Source organism: Prunus avium, chromosome 4 (assembly GCF_965620075.1).
Source record: "Prunus avium chromosome 4, drPruAviu1.hap1.1, whole genome shotgun sequence".
Lineage (NCBI taxonomy): Eukaryota > Viridiplantae > Streptophyta > Magnoliopsida > Rosales > Rosaceae > Prunus > Prunus avium.
In genome coordinates this window covers 34,039,862-34,055,293 of record NC_142287.1, presented here as the reverse complement: position 1 = coordinate 34,055,293, position 15,432 = coordinate 34,039,862, and the positions used below count along the sequence as shown (strand labels likewise).

Here is a 15,432-nt window from a genome sequence, read left to right as displayed (position 1 = left end):
TTTTATATATTAAAGAAAAACACCGTTTATAGATTCTAAAATGTTTGGTGGGTAGTACTTGATTGAACTATTTCAATTAAATTGGACAAGAGTCTTGGCCCGTTGTTTAGTGTATTATGACTGAAGTTATTAAATTGGACAACAATTCAACATATTTTATCTTATAAATTCCACCTAGAGAATAAAACTGCTTGTGAACTTCAATTCAATCCAAGCCGGACCACTAAACGAAAAAATAATAAAATGTATAGATGTTAAAGAGTTGCTCAACTTGAACTTTCTTGGGTCCCTCCAAGGAAAAGATTACAAGCCCCATCTCCTTGGCCGGTAATGTGAGAAAGTATTGGGTGGCAATAGTATTACTGATATCATAGTGGTTTCTGTCCTTTTTTTTCTTTTTCTTATAATGACACCACTTTGAGTGCTTCCTCTCCATCCATTTGGCAATGTCTGTGTGGAGGGAGGACAACGTGCAGGGGCCTCTGTTCTATTCACCCTCAAAACTAGGCAATTCTCATGGCACGTCTTACTGGGTTTGCTCATTAGGACACTTTGGACTGTTACCTGGCCGGCAAGAAAAGTCTTGATTTTTATTGTTGCCATTGTTTTTTTGACTCTCTCAGTTTATAGTAACCACAATTCAATACGTTGCCTCCAAGGCAGGTAGTCTTGGTTGGAATTCAAACACAAAATGTTTTAAACGTTGTATTTGGATCAATGGATTTAAAATTAATGAAGTTTTTATAAGATGTTGAATGTTATTTCTTCATAGAAAGTCTATTTTGCCGGCCTTAGCTATTCACAATACAAACAAGGCAGCTAGAACATAACAGAAGATGGTTGGATGTTAAAATGAGGCATTATTATTATAATATGAGACGATTTGAATGTTTGATTTATGTATGTTGAAGTTTTTGTCCAATCGAACTTACCCAATGCATGGGACGTGCCCTCACAATAAAAGATAATAAGATGGTTGAATGAGAATTCCTCACAGAAACAAGGTAGGGTTTTTGTTTCCTTCTGTTATTGAGTAATATTTAAATAATAAAAACTGAAACATGCACTGAAGTGGCATATAATCCAAGTGTAAACAACTGAATTTTTCTTGCTGTTGGTCCCTTAGGCCTGCTGAAAACAAAGAAGACTTTGAACCATCTCAGAGTTCAAAGTCTTGGTCTTGGCAATAAAACAGCAAACAATAAACAAAAAAGTGCAACAGGGGACTTTGAATGTGCTGGGAAATTTGTTGCTGAAACGCAGAGTGTATTTTACTGCAACCATGGGGTGGGGGGAGGTCTTTATCTAAGACATTCTAGACAAGAAAGAACAATAAATGAGGGTGATTGATTTCTCTTTGGCTCATGTGGGTTTAGTCCAAAACCAAATCAGACGTTTAGAATTATAGTAGTCTTGGCCTAGCTAGCAATCAAGGAGGCATGCTTGTTGATTTTTTTTTTTTGGGGAAGTACAAAAAAAAAAATTACAAGAACTCCCGAGATATTCCAACATTCTTTAGATCAAACATTAATCTCATAGTCAACGCATTTGGAAAACTAGGAAACCAAAAATGATGTTTATAATGACGCAAATTAATGAGAGCGTAACGATCATATTTGCTTCATGATATACATGTTGAACATTATAAATCTAAAGCTGTTATGCTTGTTGAATTTCGCACATTGGTTTTTTTTTTTTTTTTATATTAAATTACACAGGATTCCTTGATTCACGGATTTTAAATAAATAAATAACACAAGCAACAGTGAAAAATACATAGCACTGGATAGGAAAATATGTATGAAACAGAGTGGCTGGGAACTGAACCAAAAGAACTGTTATTGAAAGCCCATATTGTGTTATGGGCTGAAATGTTTGCTCTAGATAGGTATTATGAAAGGACTTGGGTTTGGAAGTTGGGCATGAGTGGGGCTAAGAACCTTAGATAAGACTTTATCTCTTAATTATTGGATCAAATTAGTTAGTTATTAGATCAAATTGGTTAGTTTAATCCAACGGTTAAGAGATAGGATCTTATCTAATGGTTTTAGATAAAGCCCTCATTATAGAATGACTCAGGGAAAGATCCAAAGACATATAGTGAGAGAGATCAGAAATTCAATCCAAGCAAGTCTCTATGAAGCTCATTAACTTTCAAGCAAAAGTATGTTGTTTCATTTCACATTTTTCTTCACCACACACTGGAAAATAAAAATGAAGATATTATAGTTCAGCCTTCAGGGTTTCTCAAATAAAAAAATAAAAAAATCGAACTTTTTCATTTATGAAATTTCCAAAAATTGATTGGAAAATGAATAGAAAAAGAAAAGCTAAAAAGGTTGGTCCCTTATAACTTACTTTACCATTTTAGGCGACTCAAAAGTTTAATTGTATTTCAAGCTGAAGCTAGCTAGTGTGTCTTTGTCTGCAGTAAATGAGTTCATTGCTTGGGCACAAGGATGTCAAAATCACTAACAGTCCATTCAGCAACTTGATCAGGGTCCTTGAAAATTTCAGCCCCTAAATCTATAGACATCCATTGCCTTCTAGCTGGTGGGGTTCCTGGATCCTGCAAATAAGACATCAAACCATAGCTCAACTTAGTATATGTCACAAGCAATATTGTAGCAAAATTTAATCTGTCACAGGGCAAACAATATCAAACCTGGTAAAAATAAAGTGATTGTGACAACCTCCCAACATCCAGCTCCCATGTTCTTGGATCCCCAATCCAACCCTCCCCTTGCTTTGTAGGGTATCCGTACTCACCCCAAACCGGGTGTGGCAAGATTTGCAAAATCTCCTGAGGCTGAGGGTTGCTATATGGATCACACAAGTTAGAAGGAGCCTCTAGATGCTCCCCGTTCCCCGGCGAGCAGTACAAGTGATAGGCAGCGTAAGGGAAGTGGGCAGTGTCATTTCGATGAACCCATGTGCCGTTAGGGAATGTGTGGTAAGGTGGGCACACATTGAGGTTGTTTGAATGGCACCATGAGGTTGTGTTTGGATTTATGATCATTTCACTGTATCTGGTGACATCTGAAGTCACAATGCCATCACAAGGCTTCCCATTGTTCTTCCAACAGCTCCCCATGTCCATGAGGTAGAACTGGCTGCTAGGACCCCCACCTTTGATCACATTCAAGGTGAACCTCACTTTAAAATTGGGTGATTCTGGAATCTGCATTGCAATTGGCAATATTTGAGTAAACCAAGTATCTTCATCCTCAAGAAAGTTTTGCTTCCAAGCAAAAGCAAAACTTATGAAAAGTTTGCTTTCTTAACGAAGATTAGTACAAAAGTTCTCTTAGATAAAACTTGTATAACTATATAAAAGGGTTACTCACAATTTTGGACATCCCTCTTGTAGGGTAATGGTAGCCACCAGAAAACCCATGTGTGGCGTCTGATCTCAAGTAAAGCATCAGCCAAGGATACTTTGCTGAAGTCCTCAAGACATGGTGGAAAACCCAGCTTCCCTCTCCAAGTTTCTTTTCCCAAGTAACAGAATGGTAAGAAATATTCCCAACCATTCCTCTGCTCAAATCTGCATCCAAATCCCATGACCCGAAAAACCGTCCCTTTAGAGTCATATCAGGCAATTGCAACTTGGTATAGTCATGGTAAATAGATGGCTGGTTCATGCACCCTTTTCCAAAACAAGGAAAGGTATTTTGATCAGGAAACGGCCCGAATCGGTGACCATTTTTGGGGCATTTGGCAGCATAAGTGTCCATGTTGCCACTCTTGAGCATGATCATCCAGAATTGCCATGGATTTGGGGTGTCTTCGACTTGGCATTTAAATCCCAGGTACAGTTCCTTCTCCGCCGCGTAAAGGTCTACGTTAAACTGAGACTCTGCCTGCAGGCCAAAGAAAGGTTCTCCCATCCTTAACTTGTTGTCTTGCTCTGTGACTCTGTGAACTAATACATAGGGCAGCTGCTGATTGCAGAAGCCAAATTCTCCTGTTATATAACAATTATACAACAGAAACAAAAACATAAGATTCATAAACCACTTCTTTTGCTTGCTCAAATTCAAACACATTAGCGCTAAGATTGCTGAGGGAATAAAAATTTCATTGATCACATAGCTTTTATAACAAAAAGCATTTCCATGTGCTTCTTCTATCTTCTAATTTAGATATATTTCAAGTAAAGAAAGAAAAAAGTGCATAGAAACTAGAAGAGGAAAAAAAAGGATCAAAAGGAAAAAGAGAAGCTATACATACCTTGTGGCTGCGGAGTAGCTTTGTATATGTCAAAACAATCGGCAGCCCTTGGGCTGCCAGTCTGAAGAGCTTCTTCTCCAACCTCATTGCACTGATTCCATGACTCTATCGCCACCCGTAGATTGTCCCTTCTCATCCCCGAATCGCCGACGGCTGATATAAACTCATTCACAGCCCTCACAGACAAAACCCCATTGCAGAAAATGAGATTCACCAGAACAAAAACAATAAAACAACATGGGATTTTGCTCTGTTTAGCCATTTGGTGACAAGTTAAGATATGTATATTGATGTAATGTACATCTATATACCAAAGAAAGACTGCTAAAATTTGATGAAGTGTTTAAAATGTAAAAATGGGCAATCAAAACTTTTGATTTGAAGAATTTTGTGTTTTAGGAGAATTACTTGGTGAACAAGATTTTAGATTTCCAGTTTGCATGGAGCATACTCATTCTTATTAAATACTTATGCTTTGTTTAAGGAGGTTTAATAATAATGTGCGGCTCTCATTCTCATGGAAGGTATCCTTGTGACAGTTGTACATATAAATTATCATGTTGTAACCAATGTGATAATTATATCATCTATGTTGCATTAATCTAGTCAGGAGATTGAGATTTTAATAGGATACTATACGGTAATAAGAAAATCTTCAAAGATCATTATGCGAAGATTAGGGGAGTAAAATATGGATAATGCTACGGAAATCAAATTTATACACTAAATTTGAGTCGCGAATGAGATGTCATCTATCATATGATCGATTTTTATTTTTATCTGTTAAATTACAAATAGACCACAGCATCCCTCGTTGATTATTATTAGTGAGTTTGGTGCACATTCTCTTTCATATTGGGTCAAATTGGCAATTAATTCCTTGAACTGATTTTCCCACCCACCAGACAAAAGAAACGGACAAACCGATTTTTCCTCGCAAACAAAACCACTCTCCTAGTTTCCTTTTCCAACGACACCAAAAACAGGGTTTGAGAAGGAAAAGAAAACAACCGTGTTCCAAAGAATGCAGACACAGAAATTATCATTTGAAGAAGTAACAAAACAAAGTAACATCGTAAATTTCATTTTAGGAAGATTGGAAATTAGAACCACATATACCATTTCAAGTAAAGGTTGGTTTTTGGTTGTAAATTAGTCAAGGGAAAGAAACCAACTTCATAAACTGTGTGTGTGATGTTTGTTTTGCAATGACAGGCAATTCTTGAGTTGAGTCTGTCTCATTTTGGGTCCAGTCCAGCAACAGACAGGACAGGACAACCTCAAACCTGGATTGCATTTGACCAAGTTGTAATGACCTATCAAGGTTGGTGCACATATGACCAAAACTAGTTCCTTCATGAGCAAGATTTACAGGAGCTGGAGGAAGAGCACCATCCAGTTAGGAGGCTATGTCCCCTTTACACCCCATACCTTTGATTTGAATAACTTTGAAAGTGGACCCTTTCTCCTCTGATGCCTTTATTCACACGCAAGCCTTTGGATATGACTTAATCATTAATCTAAACTCTGCCTTTTGCTAACGACTAACAATTGCAACGTTTAAGTTTCTAAAAAACCTGTAGAACCCTTCTGTCAAAAATCCATTTTTCATGAGACAAACATTTAAAAGGAACCAAATTCTTGCTTTTGTGAGAGTTTTATTTGTATTTTTATGGCTTGGTTTTTTTAAGCTTTATCTCTTTTTAGTTGTTCTGAGTTTGCAATCTTAGTTCCGTCATTGTAATGGCGCTTTGTGGCTAGCTTGTATTGGCCATTTGTGACTAGTGGCTTTTTTGGCTGAATTATGAATGCAACCCCAGAATTTCTAAAATAAAATAAAAAGGAACCAAATTCATGATAATTATGATATAATTATGTGCTCTAAAAAATTCTCTGGTAATTGATGTTAATTTCCCTTAATCTTTTTCATAAACTCTCTATCAACCCTTGATTACGTCCATCAACCTCCGGTCGTGCCTTAATCTCACCTCATTTGCAACTTAATTTTCTGCCTTAATCTTATACAACAATTATTCTTCTTCAAACCCCTAATTTCACAATTAAGCTGTCTTTACCCTTGTAGTAGCTTAATTAATTCATTTGCATCTAAATTGGGCTTCTGCAGAAAATTTATAAGGCCCCAACTTTCTGATCAGCCCAACCCAATTACTTCACAGCTCTTTTACATTCAACTACTCTGGCCCACTATCCTGGTCTTTTTGACCAAAGTAGAAAGACACAAAATTCAGGACCAAAGACAAAGCAGAAAAGGCAAAAGGGCTCACACAGATTTTATATCTAAACAGTGAATATGACCAAAAAGGACCATTATATATACCCGAGACCTCTTTGTTATCTGTGCTCCAAACAAAGCAAAACACATAAAAACTTGAAAATATAAATTGTAAAGGACCATTCCATTATGTAATTGAAGAAGCTTGCCTTCCATCTTTTTATTTTGAGGTAGTTTTCTATTGAGATGGGCAATAGTATAATTAACTCATATACACTACATAGATTCTAGGACTCGAACTCAGAAACTTCTAGAAAGAGCATTTGTTCCAAACCACTACACTAGCGGGTTATTTGCAGTTTGCCTCCATCTTAAAGCCTAGTAGGTGCTTCAAAACTCAGACAATGACACGAAAGTGAGCTACTCCTAGACATCCTATCCTTGTACATACATTCTACATAGTCTCAATTAATGAATTGGCTTGATTTTGTTCTGTACAAAAGAACAGAAGATTGAAGAGGGTGCAGTTTTTATTAATGAGAAGCTACTCGAATTTGTGGGGCTACTATGTAATAGAGGTCCTATAATGATGGGGCACATAGCTTTTCCAATTAGAAGGCAAAAAAGTAGGAAAAAGTGCGTGAGTGGTCACAAGATTTAGGGCGGGCCTTTCTTTTGAAAAACACAACACAAAACCAGTAAGACGACCCACGTTCCTATTAACAGCCTAACTGCCCCTCTAGCTTCTGCTGTTGCTGCTGCTAGAATCTCACTTCATCATTCATTATCCATCTTCCTTTCAGTTCCAAGCCATTTCCTTCTCTGCAATTGCAAGCAGTTCAAAATTCTTGAACAATTCTCCTCATCCCAACACAAGGGAATTTCAGATAGTCAAGTGTCATATTATGAAGTGGTGTAGCAAAAAGAAAAGGCCTCCACGTATTTCCTCTTCATCTTCTTCTTCTTCTCAGCCTTTCTTGATCTCTCATGTCTTTCCCACTTCATGGCTTTCGAAGTTCAAGCAGAAGAGGGGCAATTCAGAACCAAAACCCAGTAAAGTAAGTAGAAAAGGGAAGCAGAATTCTCCATCTTTGGGTTCACCAAGGTGTGCTGCTGCTAAGGGTGGTGGAAGATTCTATGGTGTAGTTGATGATGATGATGATGCGTTTTGGAGACTGTCTTTTGGTGAAGATAGTGCTGAAGGGAAGAAAAACAGAGGGGTTTTGAGATCGGTTTGGTTTGATTCAGATGATGAGTTTGAAGTTCAGCCCTCCAGTTGTGGAAGCTGTCAAACAAGTGATAGAATAGTGAAGGGAAGACATTTGTCCCAGAAGTTGAAGGGCATGCAGAAAAGTGGGAATGCTAAAGAGTGGAAATTGAGGAAGGAAAACAGAGAACTTGAGGGAAAGAAGTTGTTGAAATTAGAAAGAGATGCAGATAAAGCAGAAGAGAGATCAACAAAAACAGTAGAAAGTGATGAGGTGGAAATGTTAGCGGCAAGAAAAGTTTGGGCAACTGAGACTGATGCAAGAAAACATCAGTATGTATCTTCACTGAATTCAAGAAATTCAAGTCTAAAACCAATTGAAGAAGAAGCCTTGAACTTGGAGACTGAAGAGCCTTCTGATGAAAAACAGACTTCAGATTGGCAAAAATTGAAAGATAGGAAAATACAAGAGGTGAAGTCAAAGAGTGAGAAACATAGGAAATCTCTCTACATAAGCAGGGAATTACAGAGGAGAAGAACAAAACGGAGTAGCAAAGTCAGAGTTTGTTCTCCAAGAACAGCTTCGAGGGTTGAAATCTGTAAAATTAAAGCTCTTGAAAACATGACGAAAGCGAAAATGAAGATGAAAAGGGTGGCTAAGGAGGGAGCAGTGCAGCAGGTAAGAACAGGCTTGAATAGCTTTGCAGTGGTAAAGTGCTCATTTGACCCACAACAGGACTTCAGAGATTCCATGGTTGAGATGATTGTGGAGAAAAAGATAGCACAGCCAGAGGATCTGGAAGAGCTCTTAGCTTGTTATCTGACCCTGAATTCTGATGAATACCATGATCTCATTGTCAAGGTATTCCGGCAGGTATGGTTCGACTTGAATCAGGCCAGTTTCAGTACTGAATGACAGAACGAACAATGTAGCAGTGACTGATTTCTCTTTAGCTAATTATAGCCAAACTTGTAATCAAATTGTAATGCAGTAGATATAACTGTTATGTTTCTAAATGCGTGAACTCTGCACTTCTAGCTTTGATCTTATAGCTTCAAATTTGTGAAGTTTAGCAACCGATGACAATGCAGGATTACAATGTGTACAAGATGCACAAATGTGTGGAAATAGTTAAGGTGGTAAACTCAGTTTCAATCTTTGAACCCACAAAAATCCATACAGACGATCAAATCAATAGTAAAATGTCACTTGATTGAGAGGAACCTATAACCACAAGAGTCAAGACTTTACCAAAATAAGGAACGCAAAAGGGTGCAAAAATAAAACCATGAAATATATGAGAAATATATGAGTTCGGAATTAAATAATTTTCCACAAATAGTCAGGTGGACCATGGAGCCTTTGCCGAATAGAGGACCTGGAGCAACTGGTTAACAGTATGCAAGTTCTGTAACATTCCAAATTCAAGCAAATTGTGCAAGCTGCCAGACCTTGCATTAACTCATTGCCCCAGTAAACAAAGCCCTAGTGTAGTAAAGGAGGATGAGATTAAAAGGAAAAGCATGTGGGTTTTAGACAAAAAAAAAAAAAGCAATGAAATGTTATTATTTGATTTTCAAGGTATAAGAATAGTAATCAGCATATACTAAGAAACAAGATTGAAGTAAAGATGGAATCAAGGGAAAGATGAACTCAAACATAGAAGATCTATTTATAACCAGAACAAAATATTTATGCCTAAGAGCATATAACATGTGAGCCACTGGGCATCAAAATCCCAAATAAAATAACTAGTATCACGTTTTCTCTACTGGAGTAAGATGCCCCATTTGTTCTGTAAGGTTATTTACATTCCTCATATTCCACCACAACTTGCCATGATCACCAGGTTTGCTTTCGTTCTTTCTACCATCAGAATCCCTTTTTTCCAACTGAACTTCCTGAGCTTCCACTGAACCAGGATTCTCTGTCAAGAAGTGTTCCCAGAATACGTCATTCACCCCAGTTGGCGCGGAAGCAGTGATTCCAGATGTTTGTTCTTTTGAGGATTGTTGTTTTGAGGAAGCAGGCTCAGGAGGTACAGCTGCAGCAGGCTCAGGAGCAACAACTACAGCAGGTTCAGAATTCATGTCAATTCCCGGGGATTTAGGCTGAGCGTCAACATTTAGTTGTATTGAAGATATAGCTGCGCTTTCGACACAACTTGTAGACTCATCCAACTCTACGTTTGAAACAACCTGAATATGAGTCTCTCCAACATCAAAAATGGTATCTTCCCAAAATGTTAGGAATGACTCCAACTGCTCCAACTTTTCCATATCTGCATTTTCTCTAATACCAGCTTGTGAACCTGCCACCTGATTATTTCCATTGCTTGCTTCATCATAAGACCAACCGATTCTTGGCAACCTTCTCTTTCGCCCATGGATTTCCAATTGCGGAACAGGATTGGAGGCAATCCCCGGTTTCTGCAAAACCCGGGCCATGAAACCGGCCATGGTTTGCTGCTGCCTTTCCATGTGTTGCAAACGTTCCTTCAAGAACTGCATTTGCAACTCCAATCCCTGCCGCTCCTGCTCATGCCGCTGTAATTCCACACCAAGGCGTTCTTTCTCATGTTTAAGCCTCTCGATTTCATCCTTCATACTCTGCCTTTCAGATTCGGATAAGGAAGTCCCATTCCCTTGGACTTGGAGATTCTGCAAAGAGTGACTATGAACCGGCTTTCGTCTATGGATATTCTTCATGAGGTGTGGCTGACCTCTGATAAAATCGTCGTTGGCAAATTCCCATTGTTCCGGATCAATTTTTCTAAAACCCTATTGTAAGCATTTAAATCAAATTAAGGAACTAAAAAACTATAAAGATATGATAAATACCAATGTAAAAACAACTGACGCTGAATGAAAGTAGAAACTTGATTGACTTACGTATGTATTGAGCTGCCTGATGAAGCTAGAGAAGTTGTTGTGCTTGAAGAACTTTGGCAGCAAATCTCTGGCAAACTCCGGCGGGTTCCAAACAATAAAGCTCTTATTACTGGCACTCCAAGACACAATTGAATCGGTTGAAGCATCATCCACCATATCATAGGTCTTGGAAAGGAAAGGCGGCAACGAGCTGGCGCCACCTTGAACTTCATCCATCCTGATCAATCCCCCAAAATCACCAACCCAAATCCGAAACCCAGTATTAAATCATCAACCACTTCTCAAAACTCCAAAATAACAGGCAAATAAACTCCTTCAAGCTCCCCTGTATATGCAGGACCAAGAATTCAATCCAGAAACCTCAAATTTCCACTCTTTCAACCCAAAAACCGAAACTTTGCAAGGAATTAAGGGAACCCAAGATCCCGCTTGAAAACCCTTTGAATTCCCACCTGTGAAGGCCTTAACTTTCCAAGGAATTAGGGGAACCCAATTGAAAACGCATTGATTTTCCACTGGGGTTTTGAAATTGAACCAAATTAATAAAAATAAAAATAAACCAATGGAAGACTGGAAAACTGTAATTAATTAGCTGATGGGCAGAAGTCTGGGTTCAGTCAAAACCCAAAGGAAATGGAAAGCAATTGACCATAAATCCCTTGATAATTTCAACTAAGCGTGTACCCCAAACCTACCGTAATAAACGAAGTCCTAGAGACACAACAATTGGCGGTTACCGCAAATATTATACCCCAAAAAAATCACATATTTGTTTTTAGTTGGAGAAGTTCGAGAAAACAAAAGTCGCATTTTTGACGAGTCGTTTGCTCGTTGCAACAGTTGCACATACTACAATTCAGTTCCCCATTTCAAAGTCAGAAATTTTGAAAACCAAAGAAGAAAAAAAGAAAAAAACAGAGAGAGAGAAACAGAAAGCTTGGAGCAAAAGCAACAAGAAATTGATAAGAATAGAAAGGGACAGGAACTAGAGAAGTTGCAGAGAAGAGACGGCTGATTGGCTTCGCAAGCAAAGGTCACGAGTCGACGACCCTGAAACCCCAAAACGATTCGTTTTCGCTTCTGAATTTTCGAATATTTTGGGATCCTGGTTCTCGAAACGCGTAAAGAATTTTATTTCCCACGGAATTTTATATTATTCCATAAAGAAAAAATACAATAAAATATAAATAACTAAGGCATTAGCTCTTCTTTTTTTTCTTTCCCTTTTTAATTATTTCGAATATTCGGATTAGGTTAGCTTTAGCCTTCAAGCTGAAATGGACTATTGGACTTGGAGACGACATTGTTTCTGTTGTCGTTTATGCCTGGGTAAGGTGAGGTGACGTGTATGCTTTGGTGGCGCTAATATTCAAGGGATCCGCAACCAATTGGAGATGCGTAAGGCCGTGTTTGTTTAACGAAAAGCACCAAGGGAGGCGGTTTTTTAAAGGAAAGGTAAGCATCTTGAAACGTCTACCGTACACGTGGTTTGACGATATCGCTTTAAGCCGCAACACGTTTTGTTGGATAAGTACTTTATTTAAATGTGACTTTAGGGTAGGTGATATTTTTGTATTTATGGGGAAATAATTGACGATGTGTCCTATAAAACATAGAGAATTTTGTGATTTAATTTTAAAGTATAGTTTGTCCCTCTCTAATCGCACGGGGATTAGTGGTCACTTTGACTTTCAGGAGTTTAAGAATACAAAAATGACAATGTCTAATCCAAAGATTTGCATAATCGAGCTACTCGATCGACCTAATTATACCTAATTTAGGAGCAATTATAGTTTAAAGCTAAGCGTGACCCTGGTTGGATACAGGTTTGACACCTCTGATAGTTCTCTTTTGTTCCGCAGGCTCAATCAACTTCATTGATTTAGAACCTATGGAGAGTGCTTAAAATTCTAAAATGCAACTACTTTACACAAATTTCTCAAGATTATATGACTTGGACAAAATATGGCCCAGAAATGAGGTTTGACTTGGACAAAATTCCAGCCCACCTATGGCTTAATGGTTGGGACTTGGGCTTAAGAATGTCCAAGAAAAATTAGGCAGAGCCAATGGACCAGTAAGTAATCACCAGTTTCCCGCGCAGAATAATATCTTACACTCATTTTGAGAAGGCAAATTATTATTTTTTCTTTTTTATACAAGCGAATAAGGGGATAGAACCCCGTAAAGTTAAATGTTCTTAACCAACGGAGCTACACATCCCTTACAATTTATTCTTAATTACACAATTTTGATACTTGTTTCTTTTTTCGCTAATTATTCAGGGCACATGTTAAAATGTAAGACCATGCAAAGTAAATATGGAATATGCAAATGCAAAAACTCGCCTTTTCTCAATACGTCAAAAAGAAATTTAGGCATATAGAGTACATCAGAAGATGTAACATTTCACCTAGTTTTCTTCTTATGTTCTTCATTCAATATCCAAGTTATTTCGGATGTTTAAACAATTTATATTTCATAATTTGCGCGTGTATAACTCTAGATTTGATAGTCATATTAATAAAATAATAAAATAACAACCGAAAAAAATCAATTTATGTAATTTTTTTAATGTACTTAGAGCTTGTATCTCATTAACGATCAGAAATCACTCACGGTTTTGTAACTTTCAACTTAGTAAAATCCAAGATAGAATACATAGCATAAAGCAAAAGAGTGTACTAATAAAGAGGATTACGGAGAGCTGAAATTGAAGAAATGAAACAGTGTGTCCAGTGCCTCGTGGGTGGCGAGCATATCGGGCATCACGTGGCCCCACCGATGGGAGGGACATGATTAACGTTATATATAGGACGGTGGTCCCCACCACCACCTCCACTATACCATACCATATCATATCCCAAAAATCCACAATCGGTGCCACGCACCATGGGGCAGCAGCAGCATTACACAAAAGCGACTCTCTCCTCCTCTTGTACACTTGTCAATTAAAAAATAGAAACGAAAAATAATCAAATTCAAATCAGTGGCGGACCCAATGCCACGGCCTCCAATCGGGTTTGATACGCTGGTTGAGTCCGCGGCGCACGTGTAATTGGTTGAATTTTGGGGCGATGGACGACCCGTCGTGTTATTAAATATATGGGGGGCTTACTTGCTCACAATCTTTCAATAATAATATCTTATCTTATAAGATATTGTAATTTGCAGCTTGCTTGTCTCACCTTACAATTTATTAAAATTGCAACATAAAAATCACATCAAATCCTAATATCCTAAATTTCACTGAAACATGCTTCTCTTCAAGCTAGGGATGACAATTTTCCCCATAAATAAAGAATTCGACCTTCATGGGGTCGGGTATGAAAGATAAAAAACGGGTATGGAGACGGGTACAGGATATTTTTTTAGTATGATGTTTGGGGAGAGGCGAGGATGATATTTTAATCCCCGATTTGAACTCTCCCTGTTTAGAATATATATCGTAGTATATATATAAATATGCTATTAACGCGATTGTACCGACCAAGTTTTATATTTTATATTATTATATTATATATTTATATAATTTATACGAATCTTAAGCCATACAACTTATATATTTAGTTAACTTCCAGTTACTATGTAAACATTCTTATATTGTCTTATATATACTAATTATCTTGGCTTGGTTCAAATTTTTTTTTTCTTTCAACAAAGTAGTTTTACATTGATTTTTTTGACTCATTTTTTAACGGAGGTGTGGATGGGGAATCTCCGATATAAATATTGCAAGTATGAAGGTGAAAAATAAGGGAAAAAAGCTTAACGGGGATGGGGATGAGAATGGGATACCTACCCCCGATTCGACACATTATCATCCCTACTTCAAGCCCAATAAAATAAAGAGTAATGCTATAAGTTCCAATAATACACAAATCTATAAAGAACATAAGACACTAAATTGTGAAGTACTGCAAAGTCTTCCTCACTATTTAATATGCACAACTACAACGGGGATAACATACAACAGTGGTAGGAGTGGATTCAAGCTTAATAATTAAGAACTCACTATATAATAAATATAGAGCTACTAAACTCATTTTGTGTAAGTTTTGTTATGAAGTGGGAATGAGTTGATATATTAGCAATCAAAACATTATGACTCACAACACAAATTGTGTGATAAATAATCTTTGATAAGACTTGTAAGATTGTGAATGCAAGCATTCATATATATATATATATATATATATATATATGTGATAAGGTAAGGACTGGTGTAACAATAAAGTATTGAATATCTATGAGTTTATGAAGCACACCTGAGTTACAAAGTGGGCAGAAACCACCTGGGGCCCACACTGAAGAAATAGGAAATGAACCATTGCATAACAAAGGGAGCACAGGGCAAAAAGACAGAGACGGTGAGGAGGAGGAGGGTACATTGCCAATTCCATCAATGAGAGAGAAGCAAATTTGGAAGGTGGCGCATAGCAGGAGATACATATGGGCCCCACCTCAAAAGCCCACCCTTCTCTGCGAGCAAAAAGCCTTCACTACCACCTGGATGTCAATGATGTCAGTCCCTTATTATCAGTAGTTATATTGGATCCATCAGTCCACTCACGCAAAAAATAGATAACCAGCGCCAGCATTAGTCACGTGATCTCAAACCAACAAGAAAAGACTCAGTCAGTCTACAGTACATTAGAACAACACACTGGGGAACGGAAATAACACTGTTTTATTATTTATGATCAATTATAATACGTCACGCGTGATAATTTCTTCACTTAACGTACCATGATTAATTGAATATAGCGAAACAGTGATATCCCGTTTCACAAAACTAAAGGAACTAAAGGAGAAGAAGAGGAGGGAGAGAGATAGTGCGCCAAAGGCCAAGTACCAACCAACACAC

The 15,432-nt window shown here is 37.7% G+C and overlaps 3 protein-coding genes across 3 annotated transcripts; 1 reads left to right on the top strand and 2 right to left on the bottom strand.

The window, feature by feature from the left end:
- Positions 1-2,131: 2,131 nt before the first annotated feature.
- LOC110756127 (uncharacterized) lies at positions 2,132-4,899 on the bottom strand. The gene is made up of 4 exons (XM_021957519.2): positions 4,234-4,899; positions 3,348-3,967; positions 2,666-3,181; positions 2,132-2,569 (listed from the first exon to the last, which is right to left on the bottom strand). The coding sequence occupies exons 1-4, from the start codon at positions 4,493-4,495 to the stop codon at positions 2,441-2,443; spliced, it is 1,527 nt and encodes a 508-aa protein (XP_021813211.1). The 5' UTR covers positions 4,496-4,899; the 3' UTR covers positions 2,132-2,440.
- A 1,971-nt stretch (positions 4,900-6,870) lies between these two features.
- Positions 6,871-8,927, top strand: OFP5 (ovate family protein 5). The gene is given in 1 exon segment (XM_021957518.2): positions 6,871-8,927. A coding segment is annotated over 1 exon segment (1,245 nt). The 5' UTR covers positions 6,871-7,371; the 3' UTR covers positions 8,617-8,927.
- A 395-nt stretch (positions 8,928-9,322) lies between these two features.
- On the bottom strand, positions 9,323-11,649 carry LOC110756130 (heat stress transcription factor A-4c). The gene is made up of 2 exons (XM_021957523.2): positions 10,566-11,649; positions 9,323-10,454 (listed from the first exon to the last, which is right to left on the bottom strand). Exons 1-2 carry the CDS (start codon positions 10,779-10,781, stop codon positions 9,432-9,434), a joined length of 1,239 nt encoding a protein of 412 aa, XP_021813215.1. The 5' UTR covers positions 10,782-11,649; the 3' UTR covers positions 9,323-9,431.
- Positions 11,650-15,432: the final 3,783 nt, after the last annotated feature.